Source organism: Desmodus rotundus, chromosome 5, assembly GCF_022682495.2.
Source record: "Desmodus rotundus isolate HL8 chromosome 5, HLdesRot8A.1, whole genome shotgun sequence".
Lineage (NCBI taxonomy): Eukaryota > Metazoa > Chordata > Mammalia > Chiroptera > Phyllostomidae > Desmodus > Desmodus rotundus.
In genome coordinates this window covers 870,778-896,435 of record NC_071391.1, presented here as the reverse complement: position 1 = coordinate 896,435, position 25,658 = coordinate 870,778, and the positions used below count along the sequence as shown (strand labels likewise).

The 25,658-nt window shown below is 63.7% G+C and overlaps 1 protein-coding gene across 2 annotated transcripts; it reads left to right on the top strand.

The window, feature by feature from the left end:
• The first annotated feature begins 2,961 nt into the window (after positions 1-2,961).
• Positions 2,962-22,952, top strand: TOLLIP (toll interacting protein). Of its 2 annotated transcripts, none has more exons than XM_053924543.2 (6): positions 2,962-3,147; positions 13,749-13,898; positions 15,513-15,695; positions 16,568-16,720; positions 17,109-17,199; positions 20,677-22,952. In XM_053924543.2, exons 1-6 carry the CDS (start codon positions 3,115-3,117, stop codon positions 20,889-20,891), a joined length of 825 nt encoding a protein of 274 aa, XP_053780518.1. In that variant the 5' UTR covers positions 2,962-3,114; the 3' UTR covers positions 20,892-22,952. The 2 variants fall into 2 exon arrangements, with proteins under 2 accessions (XP_053780518.1, XP_071077467.1); XM_071221366.1 differs by lacking the exon at positions 2,962-3,147 and adding an exon at positions 12,977-12,999.
• Positions 22,953-25,658: the final 2,706 nt, after the last annotated feature.

The following is a 25,658-nucleotide window of genomic DNA, read 5'->3' as shown; positions in this document are numbered from 1 at the left end:
TTTGGCTCACTCTTTGAAAAGTTTTATTTGTGTCCCTTCTATCCTTTTGTTGCTATTTTCAATGGGATTTTACAGAACTGTGTCCTCTGGTTATTGCTGATACTTAGGTGTGCGGGGAGGACAGTCTCCTTTTGCCCTCCCTGCTCCACCCTCCACCTTCCTCTGGCCCTGGGGAGCTGCGGGTCCAGACTGTGCCACCTGGCTGGGTTGAGGGAGACGTGGTGGAGGTCAGGGCTGGAGCCCTCCGCACAGGCCTGTGCTTGGCAGGGGCCCTGGTTACTATTCTTTGTCCTTTCGAGGGGTGGGAGCAGCTTCCCAGAGCTGAAATTCCTCTCTGCCTCACTGTGCCGTGCTTGTGCCCTAACTCTGACCTTCCTTTGTAAATGGTCACATCTGAAAATTCCTCCAATTATCTTTCTGAGCATGCCATCTGTTTCTTGCTGGGGCTCTGACTGATACAGTAATTGCCACCAGAAGTGTCCCCAGAACACAGGCCCCCCATCCTAATGGGACTCTAGGCTTGGGCTGCTCATATGTCTGATGACCATGTGAATAAAATGCTTGCCAGGGGGAAGTCAGGCCCTGGGATCTGTGTCACACAGTGTCATTGCGGTTCCTGGGATGCGGTGCAGGCGGAGGCCGAGGAGACCGGAGGCCGAGGAGCCGAGACACTTAGCGGCTCTGGCACAAGGGAGATCACACAGAGTTTGCTGTGGGCCGTCTACTGTGGAAGGCTCTGGAAAGTGTACCCAAAGGAAAAGGACAATTCAAGCCTTGGGTGTGTCAGCGCCCCCTCATCAGCCCACCAGGAACACACCCACAACTCAGCAGGGTGGGGTCGTTCCTCGTGGAGCTCAGGAGAGTGGGCCATGGGGAGACACAGGGTGACTCAGCCGGAAGGTTTTAGAAAAGACCCGTGACAGGGCCTGGGCTTCTGTCGGTGGTGACGGGGAGGGTTAAGGCAGTGGGGTTCTCCTCTGGAGTGGATGCTGTCAGAAGCAGGGGTGATTCTATGATTAGGCTTCTTAATCATTCTAACCTAGAAGGAGGGAAGACCAGGGGCAGGCTCAAGCAGCAGCTGTCACACCAGCCGGAAAGCCAGGTGCTGGCCATTCGGCGTGGATGGGGTTGCGCTCTGCCTGTGTTCACACACGCTGGCCGGGCAGTCGTGGTGCTGTGTGGATGCCTCATGGTCAGGGTGGCCTGGACTCATCTTGATGTTCTGTGTGCCTGCTGATGCCCCTCAGGAGGGCGGCGGGCCCAACTGAAGGCAGGCCTCTTCCCCTTCCTTCTCCAAGGGAGACTTTGAAGGAACCCCTTGTCCCGGTAGCTCTGGGGCAGACATGGCTGCAGCGCTCGGCAGAGGAGAAGGGGAAAGCGAGACCAGTGGTGGAGGGAGGAAGCTCTGAGATGACCACCTCAGGCTCCATCACAGACACAGGCGTGGGGAAGTCACAGCCCCATTTCCAGCCCCAAATCACCTGGTTGGTGATTTCCCCCAACCAGGCGCCGTTGGCAGCTTCAATTCCTGCTGCGGGTGGTGGGAGGCTTAGGTGCCCTCTCCCACGGAGGCCAGGTAGTGGGTGCCGTTGTTCCTCCTACACAGGGACCCCCATCCTTCTGTGGCCTGCTGAAGCACTCCAGCTCACACTCATCTCTCCCTTAGCTTGATTCCTAGTTTTAAAATTTTACATGTAAGTGCTCTCCCTCTCAGATGATTTTGGGGGTAAATCAAGCCCCTAATGCCGGCTGTCTGTGTTATTCTCCTGCCCCTCGACAACCCCACCCCCAGGAGGCTCGCATGGCTGCAGGAGGCTGTCCACGGGTGCCTGGGATCAGGACCCTCCGCTCCACTCGTGCGGGACTCCAAGGGGGAGACTTTCCTTCCTGAGACACTGGACTACTGTTACCTAACAGGGTTCACCACCCGAAGCGCATAGGTGGCACCATGGCACTGGCTTTTTTTGAGAAGACAGGAGGTGCCACTTAGATCTGGGCCCCAATCCAGGGTTCAGGGCAGGCTTCCAGAGTTGGGGGAGAAGGTGTGCGGAGGTGTGGCAGGTAAGTTTTAACTGGAGGCCCTTGGCCATATATGGTAAGGGCCTTCAGGACGGGACCCTCCAGGATAGCAGGCCCTGCTCCTCTGAGCATTTGGAGTTCAAGTTCCCCTCCTGTGGGCCTGGTGGCTCCGTGGGAGGGATGCAGGCCTCTTTGGCCCTGGGTGCAGGTAGAGGTCAAAGTTCTCTCCTGAGTGCTGCTTCTGGCACATAACTTGGGCTTTGGGTTCTTGTCTCTGAAAAGCAACTCAGTATCTTCTTACAAACAGCACAGCGCCATTGTGAGCCGGTTCTGAAACCCGGAAGGTCAGCTTTGGTGCTGCCCATCGCTACTAGAACCAGTAAGCAGAGGCAAGAATTGAGTCTTTATGGGCGCTTTATTCAGATGCCGGGAATCTGCGAAGACGACGGGTAATGTACCCTAAAATCTGTCTTAACATCTCATCCGAAACCGACCTTAGAAAAAAAGGGTAGATAAGGGGGTTGGGGAAAAGGTTAATCTGGTAGGAGCTGCAGTCCGGAGATTTTCCTGGCTCCCGGCACCGTCTCCGGGCCTGCAGACCCCTCAGGGCGCGAAGGTTCACCGGCTTGTCCACCTGCTGGAGTCACGTGTGCGTGCATCCATGGGCATTAGTCATTTACGACAATGGGCCACAGCTACAGCCGAAACCTTTGACTCTCGAGTTCCCTATGAGCCCTGCGGAGGCCCCGGGCGGCGAGGAGCACCGCGGGCCCTCACCCTGGGGCAGCTCCGGGCTCCACCACCCAAGCGACCTGCTCTGGGGAAACCCAAATGCCAGCAGCTGCTAGGCGGCGGGGCGCGGCCGTCCCGTGACTGCGCAGGCGCCGTCCAGGCTCACGAGTGTGTGCGTGCGCAGCGCCGGAAGGGGCGGGGCCGCGCGCGCCTGCGCAGTGTAGGGCGCCGGGGCGGTGCGGCCGTCAGCTGACTGTGGCGGCCGCGGCCTCGCGGGGACAGCCGTTGGCGGTGTCGCAGGCTTCGTAGGTAGGGTCGCGGGCTCGTCAGTTCTCGGTGGGCGAGGCCGGCCGGCGGAGCACCATGGCGACCACTGTCAGCACGCAGCGCGGGCCGGTGAGGCTCCGGGCCAGGCGCGGCGGGGCGCAGCGGGGGGGCTCTCCGCTCAGGCGCGGGCGGCCGGTGCGGCTCCCGGGCTCCGGGCAAGCGAGTGGGCCGCCGGCGGGGTTGGCGGGGCCAGTCCCCTGATGCCGAGGGCCCCGTATCTTGAGGGTCCGGGAATAGAGGAAGCGCTCCGGCGGGCCCCTTGGCCAGAGAGTATCCAGACTCCTCGCCTGTACCGCGGATGGAAGAGGCCCCGAGCCCGGCGCGGGCCGCCGCCCTCCCTCTCCGGGCAGAGGGAAGCTCTCGGGCGCGGCCGTGTCTCTCTCTAAGTGGGTGCGAGCGAGGGCGGGCCGGGCCGGGCAGCGCGCCCTCGGACTACGCGGGGGCCATGTCGCCGGCCCCCCTGCGTGGAGAGAGGAAGCCTTTCCACGTCTTCTGTCTTCCGAGCCAGAGGGAGCCCCCTTGGGGCGCAGGCCCGCTGAGGCTGCGCCGCCCCGACGCGCGGTAGCTCGGGTGTCCGGGCGGGAACAGCCCGAGGCAGACAGGTGTCGGGACCCCCGCTTCTTCGCTGCGAGTGGTGGCCTTAAGCTCCCCTGTACGGGCCTGGGCCGCGGGGTCTGCTCTCCCGGGTCTGTGCCCGGAGCAGCGGTCAGGCGGCCCGCTCCTGGGCCATTGGCGTCCTCAGTTCCCGGTGTCCAGCCTCCCCTGTGCGCGCCTTCCCGAGGGGCGTTCAGCTCGGCGACTGCACGCAGCTGAAGCAGCTGACACTTGGGCGAGGGATGGAGGGGGAGAAGTGGGCGTCGGTGTTCAGATGGGCTGTGCTGTGAAGGTGCCCACCTGCTGTCTGACCGCTGTGGTTCTCCGGGCAGTGGAGTGGCCCCGTGTCCGTGGGCCGCTGGGCAGCCCACGTAGACCAGATTCCGGGACCTGTGGGCAGGCAGTAGCTGGGTCAGTTCCAGAGCTGCTGGGCTGCAGGAGGCGCCCTCACGGCAGGGGTCCCGGGTGGCTGTGCACCGCGCTCAGCCAGTGTGGTTGGTCGCTGCCTTGTGGCAGCTCTGTAAGATGAAGGAGCAGGTGCAGCGCCTGCGGCGGAGCTTACAGTGCATCGTGTGACCACGCAGCGGAGCCCTGGGGGTGGCCGCGGTGGGATCTGTAGGTCTGAACTCAGAGGTGGGTGTCTGTGGTGGCCAGCGGGGGTGGCCTGCCCTGGGTGGGGGTTGGGGTGACTCAGGTGCTGGAGGAGCCTGACACTTAGGGGCTGAGCAAGGGGTTTGATGGGTGTGCATGTCAGCCTGTGGAGTGGCGCTGCTGGGGACAGGGCTGCCGGGGGCACACAGATGTGGCCCCTGAGTTTTATTTGTGACTGCATTGCCAGTTTTTCCTGGCACACACCCTCTAGTTTCTGCCCACCCCTCCTCGTGGACCAGTGCTTGCCAGGGCCTCTTGCAAGTGAGCAGAACCTGGTGGAGGGGCTCTCCCTCAGCAGTGGGGCACTGACCCTCGTGCTGGGTGCTGGGGAGGTGCTGGGAGTCCAGGGGCTCGGCCTGTCCCCTGAGAGAAGCTGCGGGCCAGCGAGTGCTGGTGAAGGCAGCTTTGGGCCAGTGCTTGCCCCCGTCCAGCCCAGACAGCGGGCTGTGCCCCAGGCCCCATCCCTGCCCACCCAGGAGTGGGTTCTGCTTGGGATGCAGTCTGAAGTCTGACCTTTGCCCCCGTGCCCATAATCAGGAGTGACAGGCAGGGTCCCTGAGAGTGTGCAGGAGGTGGGGGGGCAGGTCTCGGAGGTCTCCTCTGTGGGTCCATGGGGTGCGGAGGGGCGGGGTGAGGGGGCGTGTGGAGCGAGTGTAAGACCAGTGGGCCTGGCCCCTCACCTTCCCTCCTGTGTTGTGTCTCCCTGCAGCAGCACCCCTGCGGCTCTCTGCTGGGGCTCGGGGGACGTGCAGTTTGCGTTTCCAGGACTGTGCGTTCCCTGTGCAGCCGCAGGGGCTGCCCCGCCCTGAGGTGTTCGCCCGATTCCAGCAACGCTAGTGTTTTTGTGATGGCAGCCCCTTCTCTGCCCGCCGTTCCTGCCTAGTTCACAGACTGTCAGAAAGCACCCGGCAGGCACCTGCAAGGACGGAGACTCTGTGGAGGTCCCTGCCTTGTGTGCCGGCACTCGGGGGCGTGTGGGCCCCCGTGGCTTTAAAGCACGGCAGTGCCCCTCAGCCTGAGGGGATAGCTGTCAGGCTCGGTCGGGGGCAGCTCTACCTCAGCAGGTGTCCCAGAAGTCCGGCGATGGGGCCCAGGGACAAGTGTGTTGTTAAACATACACATTTCTTTTCTTTTTTAAAAAAATTATTTTATTGTTGTTTGATTACAGTTGTCTGCATTTTCCCTTCACTCTCCCCCTCCCCAGCCAAACCCCCCTCCCTCCCTTGCTTCCACCCTCCCCCTTGTTTTGTCCATGTGTCCTTTATAAACGTACACATTTAAAAAAAAAAAAAAAAGATTCTGTAGGGTTTTTTTTAAAGGTTTTATTTGTTTACTTTTAGAGCAAGGGGAAGGGAGGGGGAAAGACAGGGAGAGAAACACCAACATTAGACGTGTACATTCATCCACTGCCTCTCACACGCTCCCAGCGTGGGACCCGGCCGGCAGCCCGGCGTGTGCCGGACTGGGAATCGAACCGGCGACCTTTCGGCTCGTACGTAGTCTGGCGATCTGTCCGCTGAGCCACGCCGGCCATGGCATTTCATACTTACATTTATCTTATTTTTTGTTTCTTTTTCTCTCCTTGCCTTGTTTTGAATTGAGTAAATATAGTTTTGAAAAAATTCAACATTTTGTTCTTTGCTGGTTTGGAAAAGGTATAGTGCTGTGTTTCTGTTCTCTCCACGGTCGTCCTCGAAGTTTTAACACGAGGACGCAGCAGGGTCGACCCTGTCCCACTGCAGCTCTGGCCTGCAGGGTGCCATTATCTCTCCGGCCCGGGCCCTCCCTGCCTCGTGGGCCCTCAGCCTGGACCACTGGCCCTGCTTCCAGCTGGTCCTCCAGGGCGGCCTTGGGGGTGGCTGTCGGAGCTCCGGCAGGCGCGTGCTGTTCTAGGAGCGCTGGGGTGGCAGTTACTTCTTGCAGCGCGAGGGTCTCACTCTGCCCCCTCTCCTGGGCCCCGGGCTGTGTGTGAAGAACTCGGGGTCCGCCTCCCGTCTGCCCCGCACTGACACCCTCTTCCACTCGCCACTGCTCTGCCGCTGGTGCCGTGAAGCCTGGCGAGAGTGTTGTGCAAGCCGTCCGCGTGACTTTGGACTCTAGCTTTGGGTGGGTGCTGGCGTCTCTGGGCCTCTGTCCTCACGTGTGACCCTTTCTCACACCGGCTGGCTGGACGGTGTGCGAGCTGGGGGCAGTGGTTGTGTGGGGCTGTGGCCTCGTCCACAGGAAGCCGCCTGTGCTTTCAGGGACGGAGGGGGGTGACCGGAGGCGGCAGGCTGGGGGCAGAGCAGCAGCTTGTCCTCGGTGTTCGGAACATGCCCCGTGTGGGTGCTAGTACCCTGTGAGACCAGCTGCTGCTGGGCTCAGCGGCGCCCCTGCTCTGAGTCTCTGTCGTCCCCTGGGCTCCCTCCCACGGGCCCTGCTGCCCCTCGTTTCAGTCTGCTCTGGCCCGCGCACTCGGAGGTCTCAGGGCTTCCGCATCCCTCCCCTCCCCCGCCTCCTTCCTGGACTCCACGCCCACGTGTCCTGCCTAGAACCTTCTGGACGTCTTAGGGCAGCCTCTTCCTTCCCTCAGACGCCTCCACTGCGCGTACATGTGTGGGTTCAGTGGGTCTTCCCCCATTTGGTGGCAGCTCCGTCCTTTACGTTGTTCAGGCCAAAACCTTGGGATGGCCTTGCCCGCTCTGGGCCCCTCAGGACATCCTGTGGCGCTGCCCACAGAGCCGGTCTCAGCTCAGGTTCTTCCCAACCTCTGCCCCACCCACACCCACACCCCACACCCCGCCCCACCGGCCTGCCTGGTCCGTCTGGTCGGCCCCGGGCACGCTGTGCTCCTCGCCTGTCTCAAGGCTGAGACTCCTGCTGCCCATCCTCCACCTCTGACCTGCTGTCCCTACACTGTCTGTCTCAGCCACCTCCTGCCGTCCCTCCACCTGCCAGGTAGGCTCCTGGGTAGGCCTGGAGTCTCAGAACAGGAGTCTCCTCCACTCATCTCGCTCTCCCCCCAGCTTCCGCTGCTGATGCCCTCCTGCCTCTCGGACTGTGTTCTGACTTTGACGGCCCCTCCTGTGCAGCCGACCACACCCTCGCCCCTCGCAGGCTCTACCCACAGCGCCCGCGGCCCTCCCGTCCAGCCCCCCCTCGTCCTTCACTGAAGCGCAGGTGCCAAGAGAGCGGGGACTGCGCCCACATGCACGCCAAGAGGCCTCGCTGCCTGCTGGGTGCCCACCGCCTGCGCTCTGCCACCAGCACTGTGTCCCCTGCTTCGACCCGGCCCTGGGTGCTCCTCAGCCCTCTGGCTGGCTGGTTTTGTTTGTTGTGGCTTTTTAAGCCACACCCAGGGATGTGTTTTTATTGATTCTAGAGAGTGAGAGAGAAACATCCATCAAGTGTCTCCCGAATGCACCCCCACTGGGGATCAGACCCACAGCCTGGGTATGCACCCTGACCAGGAGTCAGACCTGCATCCTTCTGGTGCATGGGACGGTGCTCCAACCAGCTGAGCCACCTGGCCAGGGCTTGTTTCATTGGAATGAGGGGGGGGTGCCCCTTGGGCTGGCTCACCGTCCCAGCACCTGGACGAGAGGCTGCGTGCCGTGGGGCCCCCCATGTCTGGGGAACATGGTACTGGCCACTCCCACGTGTGTCCCCTCTCTTCCTGCTCTGCATCCCCTGCATGCACAGGGCGACCTCTCCGCTCCCTCGCCAGCCCCAGTTTCTGGCGTCTGCCGTGGGCTCCAGCAGGGTCGGGACAGCCAGGCATTGTGGCCTTGAAACACCCGTCCTGCCCTGAGTAACCAAAAAAGTTGGGGAAGGCATGGGTGATCGGAAGGGAGTGAGAGCGGGTATTTGCGGTGAGACTGGAGAGGGTGGAACAGGGAGGGTGCTCCGTGGCGTCCCCTGGGGAGCCCTCTGTGGCCAGGAGGGAAGGTGGCAGCGCCCACACAGGCGGCGGGGTGGGAGGACATGCTGGTGGCACCCCAACTTCTCCCGTTATTTCTGGGCCTTTTCTCTCTTTTTCCCGTTTCGAGGAAGAAGGACATCGGCAGGGGTGAGGAGACCCTAGAGACCTGGGGAGAGACCACACGTGGGCGTGAGCGGTCGCTGGGCCAGGCCGACCCACGTGTGGCCACTGCTTTGAGTGTTGGTGAGGAGTTACTTTTCCTCCTGAGTTGATTTGGGAAGATGTCGAACTTCCAGCGAAACATCAGTGGCCCGTGCAGTGGCCACGGTGCGTCTTTCCCCTCGACCGGGCCCCTGTTCCGTGTTTCCTGGGGCTGCAGCAGGCCTGTTCTCCAGCCCGCATGTCCTGGGGCGTGTAGGGGCTGAGCTCGCGGAGCCGCAGGAGGCCTTCCCGCCCTCGCCGGCCCTGGGTCGGGCGCCTGCACCTGTCACCGCAGGCTGCCAAGGGGTCAGTGAGCCGGCCTCACGTGCTCTGTCCTGGTCCACACGCCGTTGTCAGCCTCAGCGATCGTGGGGGACAGACTCTGGGTCACACTGAGCTCTCCCCCCAGGTGGCTAGGGGCCAGCGTCCTCTCACAGGCCTTCAGGGGTGGCGGGCTCCTGAGATGCACCGGGAGGCCCCAGGGGTTCGGCCTCCTCCAGGCGCAGCAGGTGTGGTCTGCAGGTTTGGGACGTCTCCTCCCCAGGCAGCTCTTGACTTGCCCCCACAGGAGCTTTTGTTCTGTGTCCTGTTCCTCTGTTCCCCTAGGTCTCAGCCTGACCCAGCTCTCCTCGCCACTGCGTGAACTGTGAAGGGCAGGTTGCTCTAGAGCCGAGTGATCAGCTTTGGGATGCAGTGAGGGTGCGGGGGGCCTCCTGGGGCCAGGCTGGCGGGGCGGTTCTCCAGGGCCCTTAGCACACCTGCCCTCAGCCTGGGCTGACGTCAGCCCCCAAGTGCGATGGCTGGCTCTCGGAGGAGGCAGAGTAGGCGCCCCAGGCGTCACTGCTCCTGCCGGTCTCCTTGGGCCTCGCGCTGCCATCGAGTTCATGGAAGGCACAGGCTCAGAGCTGAGGGGCGGATGGCAGGCCAGGCAGCCGCCTCCCCGCACTCGTGTGCTCGGGCCTTGTACCCGTGTGTGCAGGCGTGCGCGGGGAGTGGATGACAACTCTGCCTTTCGTTTCAAGTGCCGGGAAGGACTTCGGAGTCGGTTTTTAAAAAAGCATTTTCTGATAGCAAACAAAAGTTAAGGTTCACTGGAAGTATTAAAGAAATTTTACAGATGTTTTACTTTTGCTAGAAAGGAAAGCGTTTTCAAGTGTTTCATTACACTGCTACCGCAGTTGCACAGACTCCTGAGTTGTGTGTCGTCTGCTGTAGGACGGTTTATAAATAAACCAGTTACGTTAAAAGTTGCTCAGCAAAGTTATTAAGTGTTAGAGGCTTTTCAGTTTTCAGTCTAACGTGTAATGTAAACTTTTAATTGGTTACCATTCCTAAGGCCGCATTACACTCTGTGGAGTGTCCGCGTTCTTGTTCCTTCCTGGAGAAAAGTGCAGGTGGATGCGGGGACGTTAACACGCCGCGGCGGGCAGGCGGGCAGCGGGGAGGAAGACAGCTTACAAAGGCTCCTTGGAGGGGCAGTGATGCAAGGCCAAGGGGCCCACCCCAGGCCTGTGCCCACCACTGTGTGCCCAGGTGGCCCGGGGGCTGGGCTGGCGTGGGGCCTCGCTTGGGGCGGGAGAGGCTGTTGCGGGCCAAGCCTTGCCTGGCTGGGGTACCCGTGGGCAGCCTTGGTGGCAGGAGGAGTGGCCTCAGTGGCCGTGGTTCTTCCAGTCAGACTGGTGACCAGCTCCCTGCGCTGCTGGCTTAACTAGCTCGGGGCACGCTCCCACACTGCGAGGCGAGAATGGGCACACTGCTCCTGAGCGTGACCCACACTGGGGCTGGGGAAGAGTTTATTTTAAACAGCCAGATTTTGCAAATCCTTTTATCTTTCTAGAAAAAGTGTGCCTCTGCGGAGGGGAGCTCTGGCCTTGCTCAGGAGGGAGCGGCTGTCAGGAATAAGCCTGTTGGTTGTGCTTCTCTCTAAGGGCAGTTGGGGGAAAACCAGCGGCTTTAGGGAATACAACGTTACCGTTTTGAAAACAGACTGGTATTTATAAAAGTAGCTTTTAGTTTCCGGAGTTCAGAGGCTGAGGGTTCTGTGCTTCATGGATGTAGAATTAACGCGTGCCCGTACATGCATCAGAAATAGCCAGCGGGGCCCTGGCCGGGTGGCCTGGTTGTTTGGAGCGTGGTCCTCTGCACCAAAGGTTGTGGGTCCCGTCCTCAGGCAGGCGAGTAGGGGAGACGGCCCGTGGATGTTTCTCCCTCTCCCTCCTTCCAGCCCTCTCTCTCTAAAGTCAACGAGCAGATCTTCTGCTGAGGACTTTGAAGAAACCATCAGGGGAGAAAAGTGTAAGTGAATTAAAGTGAAGTCTACCCCCCAGCCAAACCCCAAACTGGAATGTTAATTTCTTAAACAGTGTTTTGGGGTATAAAACCTCCTTTGTGGTTTTTGCTCAGGGGCCGTGCTGCCCCTCCTGCAGGTGCCCACGAAGGGGGAGGCACAGAGGCAGCTCCTCCCTGTTGGAGGCTGCGTGGGTCTCTGTCCCATGGCTCTGCCTGGGCCAAGGGGACCGGGTGACAGCACAGTGATGAGGCAGCAAGTGCCCTGCCCAAGTGGCCAGCACCATGGCAGGGAGTCCCTGAGGCGGGCGGTCAGGTCTTAGCGCGGGGTTGGGGTGTTGGCGCTGGAGGCGGCGTGCGCCCCCCGCAGGTGCCCGCCGGGCCGTGCTCAAGGTGCGGCCTGCCGCTCGCTGCTTGTTGGGGTTGGGCACCCAGTTCTCCCAAGTATGAGCCAGCAAAGCCTGTGCTTTGGCGTGACCATCCGTGCGTTTCCGTCACCATAACGTGGCAAAAGCGAATGTCGGGTGGGGGCTGAGACGTTGGTGCTGGTTAAGAACACGTGCTTACTGATGGCTTTCCCGGCCCGGTCCCCGAGGTGACGGGATCGGGCTGGCGCCTGGGTGCGCCTGTGCTGCGTGACACTGGCTGGCACTCGAGGGGTCGGAGCCCGCGCTGGTCCCTCTGAACCGAGACCGCTGGTCGGCGACTGCCCAGGCCTGAAGCGCGTGCCATTTCCCTTCCCACCTTCGAGCTGAAGTTGCGTCTCTTGCTGACGGACTCTGCCTTTCGGGTCTTCGGAGCAGTTCGCTGTACAAAGAGCTGCCGTGCCCCTCGGCTGGTGTCCCCACTATCAGCCTCTCGTCACCAGGGTGCACTTATCACCACGGAGCGCCTGACTGTGGGGCGTGGCTGCTGGCTGCCCCGTTTGCATCACCGCCCCTCCTGTCCTGCGTGCCCACCCCGGGCCCTCCGAGGCCATCTTCTCTTCTCGGGCGCCTGTGCTCTGGGACGGGGCCCAGACTTCTCCGGGCCTTTTGGGGGGAAGGAGCAGCAGTCAGGGACTTGACAGTCCCGCCTGACGACAGGGCAGGCCAGAGGCCAAGGTCAGGAAGGGGACGAGGGAGGCCTTTCCTGACCCCCTGTTTGCGCAGCATCCTGGCCGTCCGACCGCTGCCGCTGCGCTCAGTGGCTGGCTGTCCCCCATGGACCACCCTGCTTGCTGCCGGGGCCTCAGCCGCAGGGCACGGCCAGTGGGGCTATCCTTCCTCAGCACGCTAACCCTCAGCCCAGAGAACGCGCGTGTGTCTCTGCACAACAGCGCGCCCAGTGCAAGCAGGCCAAGCGTAGCGATGGCACTTGGCAGCAGGGCCTGAGCCCGCGGACGAGGATGCGTCTCCTCGAGTCAGCGGGGATGAGGTCCGCGGTTGAGCGCTCTGAGAGCCAGGTGGGCAGAGGAGCCCCGCTTCTCCCTGCCTGCTTCCTGATCCCTTAGGGCCAGGCAACGGGCCTCTCTGGAGCTGGGGCATGCCGGCCCTCCCGCAGGGTGTGGGGGTCCTCTTTTTAGGACTGGCTCTGGGACCCGCCGGTGACGCCCCACATCCCTGGGGAAGTGTGGCTGCAGGGCCCCTGGGGAGGGCTGCGCCCCTTTCCTGGCAACCCCGGTCCCTGGGTGCTTGCTGCTACCCAGTGAGGCTTACAGTGCTGGGGCCTGGCCACCCGCACCGGAGGCTTGGGGCAGAGACAGTGGGAGGTGTTCCCGCGGGCAGCAGCACCGTCTCTGACAGCGTATCCTCGCCCAAGAGGGTCTGTGTACAGGGCAGCCGGCACAGCAGACCCTGCTCTCTGGGGGCCGTGGTTGGGGCAGTGTCTGGGGACAGCGTCGGGGCCAGGACCTGCTCCCAGCACCCGTCCCCTCTGCCCGATTTGGAGCCAGCGAGCCCCACAGGGGACGTGTTCCCGGAATCACAGAACCCAGTAGGCATCTGGCCATCTGAGGCGGCCACTCTGGGGTTTTCCACAGGAATTTTCTGGACAGCCAGCCCTTCCAGGCCCTCGCCTGGGAGTCCCTCTGGGACGTGCCCTCCGGGCTGCTGAGGGGACCAGGACTCTGCAGTGGCACCCGGGCCCTGCAGCCTGGCTCCAGCACGTCCACCCGGGGCCTCTGGTCTCAGGTCCCACAGCTCCTCCCTTTCCAGGGCGTGTGTTGGCGTCACCAGCCGCTCCTGTCCCTGCGTGTCTCATACCCCGTGGTCCTCCAGCCTTGCACACCTGCCTGGGAAGGAGCAGTGGTGGGTGTCCTCGCCCGCCCTCAGCCACTGTGCCGCTGTGCAGTCCTTGGCTCGGGCTCAGGGACGCAGACGTGTGTCCCTTGCTCCGCTCTGTCTGGGGGCCTGTACTAGGGTGCTTGCTGCCATGGGTCTCCACCGGCTCTGGCTTCCATCTCCTCCGCTGTTGCTGGGAACACTGCCCTCTGGGAGCCCTTTGGGTTCATCCCCTGGCGTGTCCCTGGAACGTGTCGTCCAACCCGGGAGCCAGGCCCTCCTGGGCTCCTTCCTTCTCCCCGAGTGCCGTGAGGGGCAGCTCCCTGCTGACTTGCTGTCTGGCTGGCTGGCAGGCACTTGAGCGCTTTGAACGAGAGTTGTCAGATGCAGAGTGTGGGGAGTGGCCCTGCTGAGGGCTCAGGTCCCCCCTCGCATCTGCGTGAGCAGGGCCCAGCCATCGGCAGGCCGGGCCTGCAGCTGCGCGGCCCTGGGGGGATGGGTCCGGGACAGGTAGGCAGAGGGCGTGAGGCACCCAAAAGCGATGGAGACACCACCGGCGAGCTCATTTGCACACGTCCCTACTTTAGGGAAAGCGCCGTGAGTTCCCTAGAGCTGCCGAGTGTCCCAGTGCCTGCCGCATGACGGGCCCCAGGCTGGACGCCTGACCTCGGTGGCCTCTCCTTGTATGGATGAAGAAGCGGAGGCCCGGAGCGGCCCAGGCACCTGGGTCCCGTCCCGCCCGGCCCGGCCTTGCTGACGCGTCTCCCCCGCTGCAGGTGTACATCGGCGAGCTCCCCCACGACTTCCTCCGCATCGCGCCCACACAGCAGCAGCAGCAGGTCCAGCTGGACGCCCAGGCGGCCCAGCAGCTGCAGTACGGAGGGGCGGTGGGCACGGTGGACCGCCTCAACATCACCGTGGTGCAGGTGGGTGCCGAGGGGAGGGTGGCTGGGTTGGGGGGCTGGGTTCTGTGTCAACACAGGGAACTTCTGGTTCCAGATTCTTTTCGCATATGTGCCCGGCGAGAGGGGAATGTGACAGATGTCGGTGTCTGCCTGGGGATCTGCCTCTAGTGCGGAAGCGGTGTGGTGCACTTTCCAGGGGAGGGGGCCCGCAGGGCTCAGGGCCTCCCTCTGGGCCCTGGGAAGCGCCTGTCCTGCGAGTCTCCAGGGCTGCCTCTGCCCTCGCCCGAGGGGGACCCAGGGTCTGCACATGCCTTGGGGTTGCCTCTGCTGCCTGCCCTGGAGGGCAGGGCCGGGACGGACCCGAGCGGGGACGCAGGAGGAACTGGTGGGAGCGATGTCCTCCGCTCAGTGGCAGCCCTGCCGTGGGACGGCCCCTGGAGGGCGAGCGTGAGGAGACCGGCTGGGCAGGAGAGGGGCAGCAGGACGCGGGCGGGGGCAGGGGTTGGGCTTCACTGTTCTTTGGAAAGGCGGCCTCACGCGTGTGGCGCGCGCCTGCGTCAACAGCAGGCACTCATTTGAACGAGGGTCCCTGTCGCTGAGTGTTGACAGGTTTATCCTATAACAAGACAGTTTGCCAAGGCCACAGAGAGGGCCCTCGGTCCTCTGTCATCCTCTGTCGACCTGTCCCTGCTGCACCCACCGCCCAGCCCCCACATGGCTCTGCAGTCGCCCGTTGCCTCGGCCGAGTGCCTGGGAGCGGGCCCTGGGGCACACGGCGGCTGTGGGTTAGCTGTCCTTGGCTGCTCTGGGTGCTTCCTGCCGGGCAGCCCAGGGCTAGCCAGCACCCGGCTCTGCTCGCGGGGGTGGGGTGGGTCCAGCCATCCCACTGGGTTGTGGCTGGTCTCTGTCCGGGTATGGGCTTCCCTCTGGTCTCTCCGAGAGCAGACGTCCAGGGCGACCATGTTCTTTCATGGGCTGGGTCCGCCCGGGCCAGGGTTGCAGTGGAAGTATCGTTGTGGTGGTGTTTATGTGTAGGCCTATGACCCGCCTGGACTAAACACCTGCCCACAGCGACCTGATCTACCAAGGCCTCCGTCTTACTCATCGGACTCACGCTTTTTCTCCCTACAAATGCCCCGCCCAGTCCCAAGCAGCCGTCCAGCTCCAGGCTGGGTTTGTCACCTGCGGGAGGGGCCGCTCCTGGAAACCTTCCTCGGGCGGGGAGGTGGGGCCAGGATGCGCTGGCTCTGGGCTGTTGTTGCCCTGCCCGGGGTGCAGGGAAGCCCCTTGTCAGACCCACATGTCCGGGCTCCATGCCTCTTGCTCTCAGTCCTGGGGCAGCCTGCTTCTCCCACCCTCACCTGCGGCCTCTCCTGAGAAGAGTGGGGGGGACAGGTGCTCCAGCACTGTCACTGTCATGCCTGCTGGGCACGGCCCCACGTGCTCTGCCCGACTTGCGGAGCCAAGTGGGGACCCTCCTCGTACCCCTGGTGCCCAGGAGCACACTTACAGCCACAAGCCACAGATCCCAGAGACTGGATTCAGCCCAGGGACACGCGGGGCGATGCGCTGGGGGCGGACAACTCTGGCAAGCCTGTGCTCTCACTGGTGGTTCTGACGTTGGCTGTGTTTCAGGCCAAGCTGGCGAAGAACTACGGCATGACCCGCATGGACCCGTACTGCCGGCTGCGCCTGGGCTACGCGGTGTACGAGACGCCCACGGCTCACAACGGCGCCAAGAACCCGCGCTGGAACAAAGTCATCCACTGCACCGTGCCCCCTGGCGTGGACTCCTTCTACCTGGAGATCTTCGACGAGGTGAGGGGCGGCATCCCGTCCCAGGCCCCTGGGCTCAGGCTGAGCCCCGCCGAGTCAGGGAGTGGGGGACAGAGACACCGTCTTTCTGACCGTGGAGCCACTTCAGGGATGCGGAGCCTGCCTGGGGATGGGGCGTTAGTGCCTTGTGGAGGGGCCCTGTTGCCCCCAGGAGTGCAGGGTGTGCGTGCCGGGCAGGCTCTTCCACGTCCAGAAACACCGCTGCAGTGGCAGCAGAGTGCTCACACGCCGGACCCACACACGCCATCCCCAGGGACGGCGTTTGTGGGGCACTGGCATGTGCCCCCCAGACCAGACGCCCAGAGGCCGCTGGCCGTGTGAACAAGGCGTGTGTGAGGGGTCACTGCTGTGCTGGGTAGGACTGGGCTTCTTGGTGGTGCAAGTTGCAGATAGTCCCCTGTGTGTCCCTGGGGTGTGATGGGGAGGCGGTGGGGCTCTTCCTCCACGGGTCCTCCAGGAACCTGGCTAGGAGCCCCCTGTTCCTCCTGCGGCCCAGCCAGGTGCCTTTGCAGGTAAGCGCTTGAGGGGTGAGGGTGGGCAGTGAGGCAGGGAGGTGTCCCCTCCCCTCCATCCTATCCTCTTCTCCTTCCGGAGGGGTGTGGTTAGATCGGAGAGCACCTCCTTTTCTCCATCTGTACGGCCCCCTGCCAGGGCTCCAGGGCATGTGGGGGGCCCTCGATGCCAGGGAGAAGTGGCCTTGAGTCTCCAGGCAGCTGATCTCCATTGACACACTGCCTGGGGGCTGTGGAGAGGCCTGACCCCAGGGAAGGGGGCTCCTTGGAGTGGTGGGGCTTCAGGAGGTGGTCTGGGGGCGGGGCAACGTCCTCAGAGCTGGTTTACCCTGCGCCCCTCAGCGAGCCTTCTCCATGGACGACCGCATCGCCTGGACACACATCACGATCTCCGAGGCCCTGCGGCAGGGCGAAGTGGAGGACAAGTGGCACTGCCTGAGCGGGCGGCAGGGCGACGACAAGGAGGGCATGATTAACCTGGTCATGTCCTACTCGGTGAGCACTGTGGCAGGGCCTGGTGGGGGGTGGTGGCGGTGCTAAGGCCGGCTCCGCACAAGCCCCAGATGGCCCCGGCAGTGGCACCTGCCAGCGCAGTGGAGCTCTCAACCCCTGGGGCCTGGCGCGGTCGTGGTGCGGTCACAGGAAGAGCTGCCCTGCCCCGTCCAGCCTGAGCAGGCTGCTGGGAGGGGCTGTGTTGGGTGGAGGCTGAGTCACAGTTCATCTCCTGAGGGGGGCTTCCCTTATGGCCTGGAGGACCCTCATATGCAATAGGGAGTGTCTTGGGCCCTGCCCCCCATGCCCGGGACGTTCTGGTGAGCCGGGGGGGGGGGGGGGGGGCACGTGTGCGAGCCCTCATGACCACGTGGTCTCTGGTGTGTTGCAGTCAGTGCCGGCTGCCATGGTGATGCCGCCGCAGCCAGTGGTCCTGATGCCCACTGTGTACCAGCAGGGCGTCGGCTACGTGCCGCTCACGGGTGAGTGCTGCTCCCCCTCCCGGGGGCCTTCCTGGGGTGCTATTGACAGTCGGGGTGCTATGGGGGTTGGCGTGTGGCCTAAAGACAGCCTGGCCCTCACAGGAGGCACGAGGACCCTTCCAGAAGCAAGGGTCAGAGGTGGCACCTGACATTTTTGCACACGCAGAGGAAATAGAGCTTGCGTTTTCCCTACCTGTTGGCGTAGATCAGGGGCGTCAAAACCTACGAGAAGGTAGACACGTGACCTTTCAACTCTCTAGGGCGTGAGCTCCTGTGACAGAGGGCACACTCCCGTCAGGTGGGGTGAGCTGCACGTCTGACAAGGCGGCTGTGTCTCGTGTTCATCTTTGTAAGTCGTTTGCCTCCACGAGCGGCCGTTTACGGCGGCAAAAGTCAGGTTGTGCTGCAGCTTTTACGTCTTTGAATTTCCGGATCCTCAGCCTGTGGGCTGACACTCACTTCTGGCCGGGACAGCACCCAGGCTCGGCCGGCCTCCCTCCACAAACCGCCGTAAAACTCGGCACAGTAGCCAAGGCAGCAGCTCTTTCCGGGTGTCAGTGCAGGCTGTGTGGGACCGTGAGCCCCACAAGCAGGGCTGTGGGGGAGCCCCGTTGTCTCTGCATGGGGCCAGGGTCCAGGCAGAGCAGGCCGCCCCACTGCGCCGACTCGGCCGAGGCCAGAGGCCCGGGGCGGAGGTGGTGAGCGCGGCGTGGGGAACTTTGGGGAGCGGGGTGGTCCTCATGCTCGGGGCGCTGCTGGAGGGCCAGGGGCAGTGCGGCCCGCAGTCAGGGCAGAGCCCGCCCATAGGAAGTGACCCAGGTGACCGGAAACCTCGGAGCAGCTGTAACACGTTTCAGAAAGGAAGGGCAGTGTCTTAAGTGACAAGAGAGGGGACCTCAGCAGGGAAATGGACACTTTTAAAGGAACCAAGCAGGAGCTGTTGGCCTGAGACACACAGCGGTCAGAGGATGCAGGTCTGTGGTCAGAGAGAGCCGCCCGGCCAGGGTGGGCCCACCACGGGCTCCGGTCAGTGGCCAGGCCAGCCAAGGGCCTCCGTCCTGGGCCTCAGTGGTGCCCGCCCAGTGCAATGTTTGGATGAGATGTGTCCTTTCACCACCCTGAGCTGGGGTTCTGAGGAGGAGCAGGTGGCCTGTAGGGGACACCAACGGTGCCCTGTGACCAAGTCCCACAGAGCCGGGGCTTCAAACAGCAGGAAGTTCCACCATCCATTCTGCAGGCCAGAGTCCAAAAGCACGGTGTTACGGGGCTGTGGTAGGGAAGGCCCTTCCTCTTGTCCAGCTTCTGGGGTCCAGGCTTTGCTGGACTGGTGGCCGAGTCCCTGATGTCCCCCTGTCCTCCCGTGCTCCTCGGCGTGCCCGTGTCCGCCGGTTCAAGGGGAGACCCATCGGTGGGTGCAAGCCCCCCTCCCATGTGACTTGTCTCCCCCGATTGCACCTGTGAAGACCCTGTCCCCAGTGAGTCCCACTCACAGGCGCCCAGGTGAGACAGGGCCTCGCACATCTGCCGGGCGGGCAGCTCCACCCACACGGTCACCGACCCCAGCGGGGTTGGTTAAGGGGAAGTCAGCTTTCCACGACAGAGGGAAACTGGTGTGTCTGCGGTTCCCAGTGTCACTTCTCCTGTAAGTGCCTTTACAGTTTGCCCTGAAACGTTTGTCTCAGGAAGGAGTAGATTTCCTAAAGGGAGACTCTCCTTTGCTGCCCTTTGTAAGTTACGAAACGGTCACAGTTACAGAGAGGAGGGAAGAAGTTTTGCTGAACCTTTGCCACCAAATTGCCAGTGCGACGCCCAGTGCCCCGCGCCCAGGCCCATGGCAGCCAGTGTCCAGCATGGTGTCCTCCGACTTGTCCTTGGCTGCCTCCCACCGTCCTGAGCGGCAGCGTCTGGCCCGAGTCCTGCGGTTCCTTCCGGGGCGGCACACCTCTCAGCCCGCAGCTGACTGGGGCAGCCCTGCGTGCTCCGGCGCGGCTATGCTGTCGGGCCTGGGTCTCTGCGTGGAAGTGGCAGTGCTGACGCCTTGGACGGAGGTCGGAGCGAAGCCACTTGTGTCCGCCTGGCCCGGCCCTGAGACCCAGCTCTGAGGGGGGGTAGGGAAAGGCGGCCTGACTTCGTGGCGCGGGCAACAGCATCGGAACCATGCTCGGAAGTGTGGTCAAGGCCGGCCAGTGCCGCCCAGGCCTGGCTCCCTGCAGTGGAGTTCACAGCAGGCAGACACCCGGCGCTGACGGCTGCCCACGGTGTGAGGCAGCACCGGGTGCGAGCCGGTGAGGCTGGGGCTCCAATGCCCCGCTCGCTCAGGACGCCCTCTGCTTTGCTGGTGTGTGAGGGCTGGGTCAGACTCACCGGTGTGAAGGGGCCAGAATCACCCTGCGGGGTCTCCTTCGTCACGTGCCCTTCCTGAGGGGCCTGAGCCCTCAGCATCTCTGAGCTTTGTCCCTGGCGTCCCTTTGCGTGTCGCCCTGCACGGTGGCGGCAGTGACTCCCAGGCCGAGCTGTGCTGGACAGGCAGGGGTTGCAGTCAGCTGTGCCCGTGTCAGACGGGGTGCCAGTGCCCCTGCGGTCCCAGCGCTGCTGGGCTGCAGAACCAGCGCTTGTGGCCCGTGGGGGCGGCGTCTGTGTGGCCGAGAGTGGAAGGGTGGCTTTGCTGGAGTCTCACGTGGTGGCCATGGCGTGCATGTTCTTGCCGGGCCCTGCGGTGCCCACTCCAGTGGGCCGGTCAGCATCTCCCTCGGAAGTGCAGGTGCTCCAGGAGCTTGGGGACGCCGGCCCGCAGCACACGGCCCTTGCACTCGGGCACATGGGCCTGGCCTGGCCTGGCCAGCTCTGAGCCAGGCTCGCAGGGGCTGTTCCCTCAGTCGAGAGTGCGACACTGTCACACTGCAGCCGCCCTCGCAGTCTGGTGAAGGGCCCTGCCTCTCTGCTTTCCACCAGCCCACACGGGGGGTGGGTCTGCAGGGCCTCCGGGAGGTGGCGGCAGCTGTGGCACACTGCCAGGTGCCTGTCTGGTGGGCTCAGAACCCCAGGAGAGGTCACTCCTGTCGGGGGCACGTGCCTCAGTGAAGGAACAGGCAGCCCCCAGGCCCGAGTCCTCTGTCTGACAAGGAAGGAGGGGTCACGGTGCCCCTGCGGGGTCCTAAACGTGGCCAGCCACCCCGCCAGCCACAGTCAGTACCTTCTGCTCTGGTGCCGCCCAGGGGACCCTGCTCCTGCCAGATGCCACTGTGGGGGGGGGGGTGGCCCCCTTCACCTCCTAGCTGAGGCGACCCACCTCTGGACTGCCAGCCCTGAAGGCGGGGTCGGCTGTGGAGGCAGGTGCTCAAAAGGCCTAGCCCAGCAGGTTCGGGAGGGGAGGCTTGCCTCACCCCTCTCTGTGCTGTGCCTCAGAGTGGCCGTCCCCTCCGGCCCTGGGACCCACCGCTGACCCGCCCGTCCCCTGACCTCGTCTTGTGCTTGCAGGAGTGCCTGCGGTGTGCGGCCCTGGCGTGGTGCCTGTGGCCCTGCCCCCGGCCGCAGTGAGCGCCACACCCCGCTGGAGCGAGGAGGACCTGAGGGCTGTCCAGGACATGTTCCCCAACATGGACCGCGAGGTGATCCGCTCCGTGCTGGAAGCCCAGAGAGGGAACAAGGACGCAGCCATCAACTCTCTGCTCCAGATGGGCGAAGAGTCCTAGACTCCGCCCCCCGCCGCCCCGCCCCCTCGCCGCCAGCCCTTTCGACTCTCCCACCCAGGGTTCCCCACGAGATTCCTGTCAAGAGCCCTGTGCAGCCCCGGCCTTGGATGTCCGTGTCGCCCAAGTCCACGCCCCGTTGGGGACGCACGTGGGTTTTTGCTCCTGACAGCCGCTCTGGACTGCCTGCTGGGGTACGGCTGCGGGTGGCCCCTCCTCTGTGGGGGCCGAGCAATGCCCTGGGCCCGCCACTTGCCTTCCCGCCAGGACATGCGTGTTCGACTGCCACATGCTCCTCCTCCCACTGTCCCTGAGGGTGTTCTTGTCAGAGTGGCCACCTTGGCCGCAGCCTGAGAGGCCAAGCGACCTCTGGCCTGGTGAACAGCCTACGACCCTGTGGGCCCGCAGGGTCAGAGGTGCTTGCCGCAGGGCTGCGCAGTCCACCAGCAGCTGCTGCGGCCGTGCGGGACTTCGCTGGCTGGGACCCTGCCTCCCTCCGCCCCTCCCTACCTTGGCGTTCTCTGTGCACCTGGCGGGTCACTGGGTCCCAGGCCTGCGTGGCATGGCCAGGCCTCAGCCACGGATGTCAGCCTTCATGCAGCCTGCCGCCTGGCCTCGTCCCAGCCCATGGTGGCGTCGGGCCAGGGCTGTCCTGAGCTCGGAGGTCCCTTCTGTCTTTTCCTGTGCTTGCGTCCGTGCTGGGTGTGTTGGGTGGGGCTGCACCGCCTGCCCTGGTTTGTCTTGTGCACCAGAAGCCAAAGTGGAGGTGAGAAGTGGTGGGTGGGGCGCTCTGCTGATGAGCGAGGGGCATCGGGCCTGCTGGCTCCCTGCTCACAATGGTTCCGGGAGCTCGGCTGTCCTGAGAGCCCAGCCTGGTGGCAGAGCAGGGTCCTCTTGGTGCCCACCCGGCGGGAGGTGCTCAGGAGTGTGGCGGCCGGCGGCCTGCTCCCTGGTCCTGCTCTGGCTGCAGACACGGGGTGGGGACAGTTTGGGTAATGCCTAGTGATATTTGAGGAGTTTCCCAGAAGTGACGCACTTTAACTCACACCTGTGAGCTGGCCTCTCGTGTGTCCGCGTGTTTGCGGGTTCCGTTCGCATCCAGCCGCAGTCATCTCCCTCCCCCAGGAGCCGGGTCTCGGCCTGCGGTCTCACGGTTTTCCCGCTGGAGAGGTCCGAAGGGTTGGTGGGAGGAAGGTGGGCCTGGGCTCCAGGCTCCTCCCCTCCACACGGGCAGGCTGTTGTGGAGAAGACTGCCACCTTGGGGCTGTCACTTGGTTGGGCGCCCTGCTGACGGTGTGTCTCCATGATCCTGGAGAGTGCAGTGCAGGGTGGCGAGGGGTCTTAGCACGGGCCTGCCGCCGCCTGAGAGGTTCCGACCACTGGCTGGGCTTGTGCTTGTGAAGCTGGCTGCTTGCTCCTCAGCGGGCGAAAGCACTAGGCAGGCCTGTGGCTCCTGGGCAGGCCGGGCACAGGCCAAGACCAGCGCTGCGTCCTGCCTTCCCGTGGCCGAGGCCCCAGGGTGGACCCACTCGGCCGGAGGGCAGCCCGGTGTGCCGGGCACAGTAGTTTAGGGGACCTACACTTGCCACATCTCCGCTTCCCCTTCTCATGGACACTGTTTTTTACTGATCCAAGAAAGACCCCACTGCACAGGCCTTTGTCAGGTGAAGCAGGCGCCATCGTCCTCCGTCTGAGCTCACTGGGGGCAGCCTGCTCCCCACGTGGAAGGCCGCTCCTTACCCAGCGGCATAGGGAACCACTGGGCAGGCGACCCCTGCAGATGCAGGCCTCAGGGCCTGCTGCTTCCTCTGGCCCCTCTGGCCCGTGTGCAGGCTGTGGCCCTTCCCACCTTCTCTGCGGGTCTCCTGAACGGCCCCCCATCCCACACGCCCTCCCCAGCTTCCCCCACGTCGGCACAGGCGAGGCCTCATGTGTCTGGCTCTTCTCATGGGTCCGGTGTCCAGATTCTTCTTTGATTGTAAAATACGTTTTTACTTTTCAGCCTTCTAATTTAACAGATAATCTATATAAAAATAGAGAATTAAAGTCCTTCAGGGAAATTGACCGCTGGTGTCTCCGAGTGTCTGTAGCTCAGCTCACAGCCGCAGGGCTGGCGCCTGCATCTGCAAAGTGCCCCGCAGTGGACTCGTGGCAGGGTCACGTGAACAAGGGTTGCGTCGAGTGGGCTGCTGGGGCCCTGGGGCAGGTGCCCGCCACAGCCCAGACCAAACGATGGCCCTGGTGCAGGAACGTGCAGCCCCCGCCGTCCCCACCGCACAGGCGGGCCGCAGCCGCTGGCCCTGCCTGAAGGAGACAGCCCGGGTGTCCTCACGGCCTCTGTGGTTCCATCTTCAGAGCTGGCCGCGCCGCGCCGCTGTGAGCTGCGGGCTGCCGGCCCCGGCCTCTGCAGGAGCACAGAGCTGCAGCCGGGCTTCATTTGCAACCTGGAGTTTGTAAGTAGGGGCCCGAAGGGCTCCCTTCCCAGCGCCGGGCAAAGCCCCGGCTGCCCTTAGAATTTTAAGCCCCTGAGGAAAAAGCGGGCCCCGTGTTTCTGCCAGTGAAGGGGAAGCCCGTGGGACAGGGAGGCACCTGCGGTGGTCCTCGGATGGCGTGGTGGGCTAGCCTCCATGAAGGCTCTGACGCCACCGTGCGGGGCGGCCCATCCTTGGAGCCCTGCTGGCCTCCCTGGCCGCTGGTGCCATGGTGGAAAATGTGTTTGCAGTGTTTTAACAGTCCCCGGAATGCCCCTGAGCTGTAAGGTGTCGCCAGCACCAAAGCAATAACCCTCATTCAGAGAAAACCGAAAACTGGGAAGTTACAGAATTGCGATGCAGGTCGTCCTTAACTCAGCAGGAAGCCCCGCGGTGAAGAGCCAAGTTGCCGTGGTGGGGACGGCAGAGGGCAGAGACCAGGCCCCGGCTGGTGGGGCTCAGTGGGCGGAGCACAGGTTCATTCCCAGTCAGGGCACGAGTCTGGGTTGCGGGCTGGGACCCCAGTGGGGGGCGCACGAGAGGCAGCCACACGTTGATGTTTCTCTTTCACCCTTCCTTCCCCTCTCTCTAAAAATAAATATCTTTTAAAAATTAAAAAAGAAGAAAAAACAGGACTCAGAGGACTACTGTCTACAGCACAGGGGCAAACACCAGGCCCGCAGGCCGAACCCGGCCTCCACCTCGTTTTATCCGGCCTGGCCCCTTGGTTCTACCTGGCGGCAGCGCCGAGCTCTCGCTTCGCTGTTACGGAGTCCTTACACTTACACAGCCCTACAGTTACAATCGGCCCTTGGAAGGCAACCGAGGCTGACGTGGCCCCGGTGAGAATGAGTTTGACGCCCCTGCTCTGGAGTAAGGCGACAGGCTGAGCCCAGGGGGTCCGAGCACAGACCGGGGCTCGGGCGACGCTGTGGGGCCGCTCACAGTAAATGGAGCCAGACCCCGGCTCTGTGCTGCTTGGGAACGTCAGTCCTGGCTGGGTGGGGATGGTGAGCGAGCGCGGCATGCCGGAGGGTGGAGGAGCAGGCGGGGCCGGCGCCTGCACAGTGTCGCTGGCAGCCTCTCCTGGCAGGCCAGTTTTGGAATTACACCTGTTGGGTGAAGACTTGCAGCTTTGGGGAGACCTGGACGGTGAAGGGAGGTTCGCATCAGCTCTCAGCACAGTAGCCGCTGCCTGTCTCCCCCCAGCCCCACGCAGGGCAGGCGGCCACCCTGCCTTCCTGGAGCAGCTGGCATGGCACGTGGGAGCTGGCATGGGAGGAGGGCGCCGTGCTCCAGACCCGGGGCTTCCACTCACAGGGGTGCAAAGCGTGGGTGGCCATTGCACCTCCCTGACATTGCGAGCGAGCACCCCATCGCCTGAAGTGACTCCAGGTGGGCCTAACGGCCAGGACCCCTTCTCATTTTCCTCATTGCACCCCTTTGGGGGCTGGGCATGAAAGACGAAGACATTCAGAGAGCCCCAGGAATCTAGACCCTGAGACACAGAGTGAGCTTACAGAAGTCACCCTCGGGTGACCCAAGGGGCGGGCAGCCTCACCTGCAGCGAACCTGTAAACTTCTCCACCCGCAGGGCCACCTCCCAGGCGGCCTGTCCCGACCAGGCCCCCTGAGGAGGGTAGGAAAGGCCGGAGTGCTGGCAGTGGCCGCTGAGAGGAGCCCAGGCCCCCTTCCCCACAAGAAGACCCTCCCTCGTGCTGCCTCCGCCAGCCATGGCCTCGCTGCCCCTGACCGCCCTGTCTACTTGGAGTCGTTTCTCCTTCATGGGAGGGTCAAGCCCCCGCATCGCAGGGCCCAGGGGTGCGCCCCTGACGCCTGCGGACAGCGGGCCCTGCTCTGGGTGCAGCCGAGAAAGGAGAGGGGAACCCCTGCCCTGGGGAAGATGACAAATACACAAATCGATGTGTCCCGAAGGAAGGACACCACCAGAGGAGGGGTTGGCAGCGGTGGGAGCAGCTCCCTCGGGGTCTGAGCAGCATCACACCCCCCGCCCTCGGTGCAGCCTGGCCTGTGGGGCAGCTGCTTCCTGCCCAGGCCTCCCCATCTGCGACCAGATTCCTAACGAACCCCATGTGTTTGAAATAACAGGGAGGGTGTTTTCTGAGCCCTTGGCTGACCCCTGGCTCCTGCCAGGGCCCCCACAGCCTGCTTGAGACTGACCTGGGCCTCCATGCCCCCCACCTTCCTGCCCCTCCCAGTGGGTCCAGCACAGGACCCGGAGGCGCCTTACAGCCTGGGGGTCCCTGCACAGCCCGGTCCCCGGGGGGGGTGGGTGCCC

Excerpts from the sequence above, each read along its gene's own strand:
- TOLLIP (XM_053924543.2), top strand. The coding sequence starts at position 3,115 with ATGGCGACCACTGTCAGCACGCAGCGCGGGCCG. Across the intron at positions 3,148-13,748 it reads TCAGCACGCAGCGCGGGCCG|GTGTACATCGGCGAGCTCCC; the intron begins GTGAGGCTCCGG and ends CCCCCGCTGCAG. Across the intron at positions 13,899-15,512 it reads TCAACATCACCGTGGTGCAG|GCCAAGCTGGCGAAGAACTA; the intron begins GTGGGTGCCGAG and ends GCTGTGTTTCAG.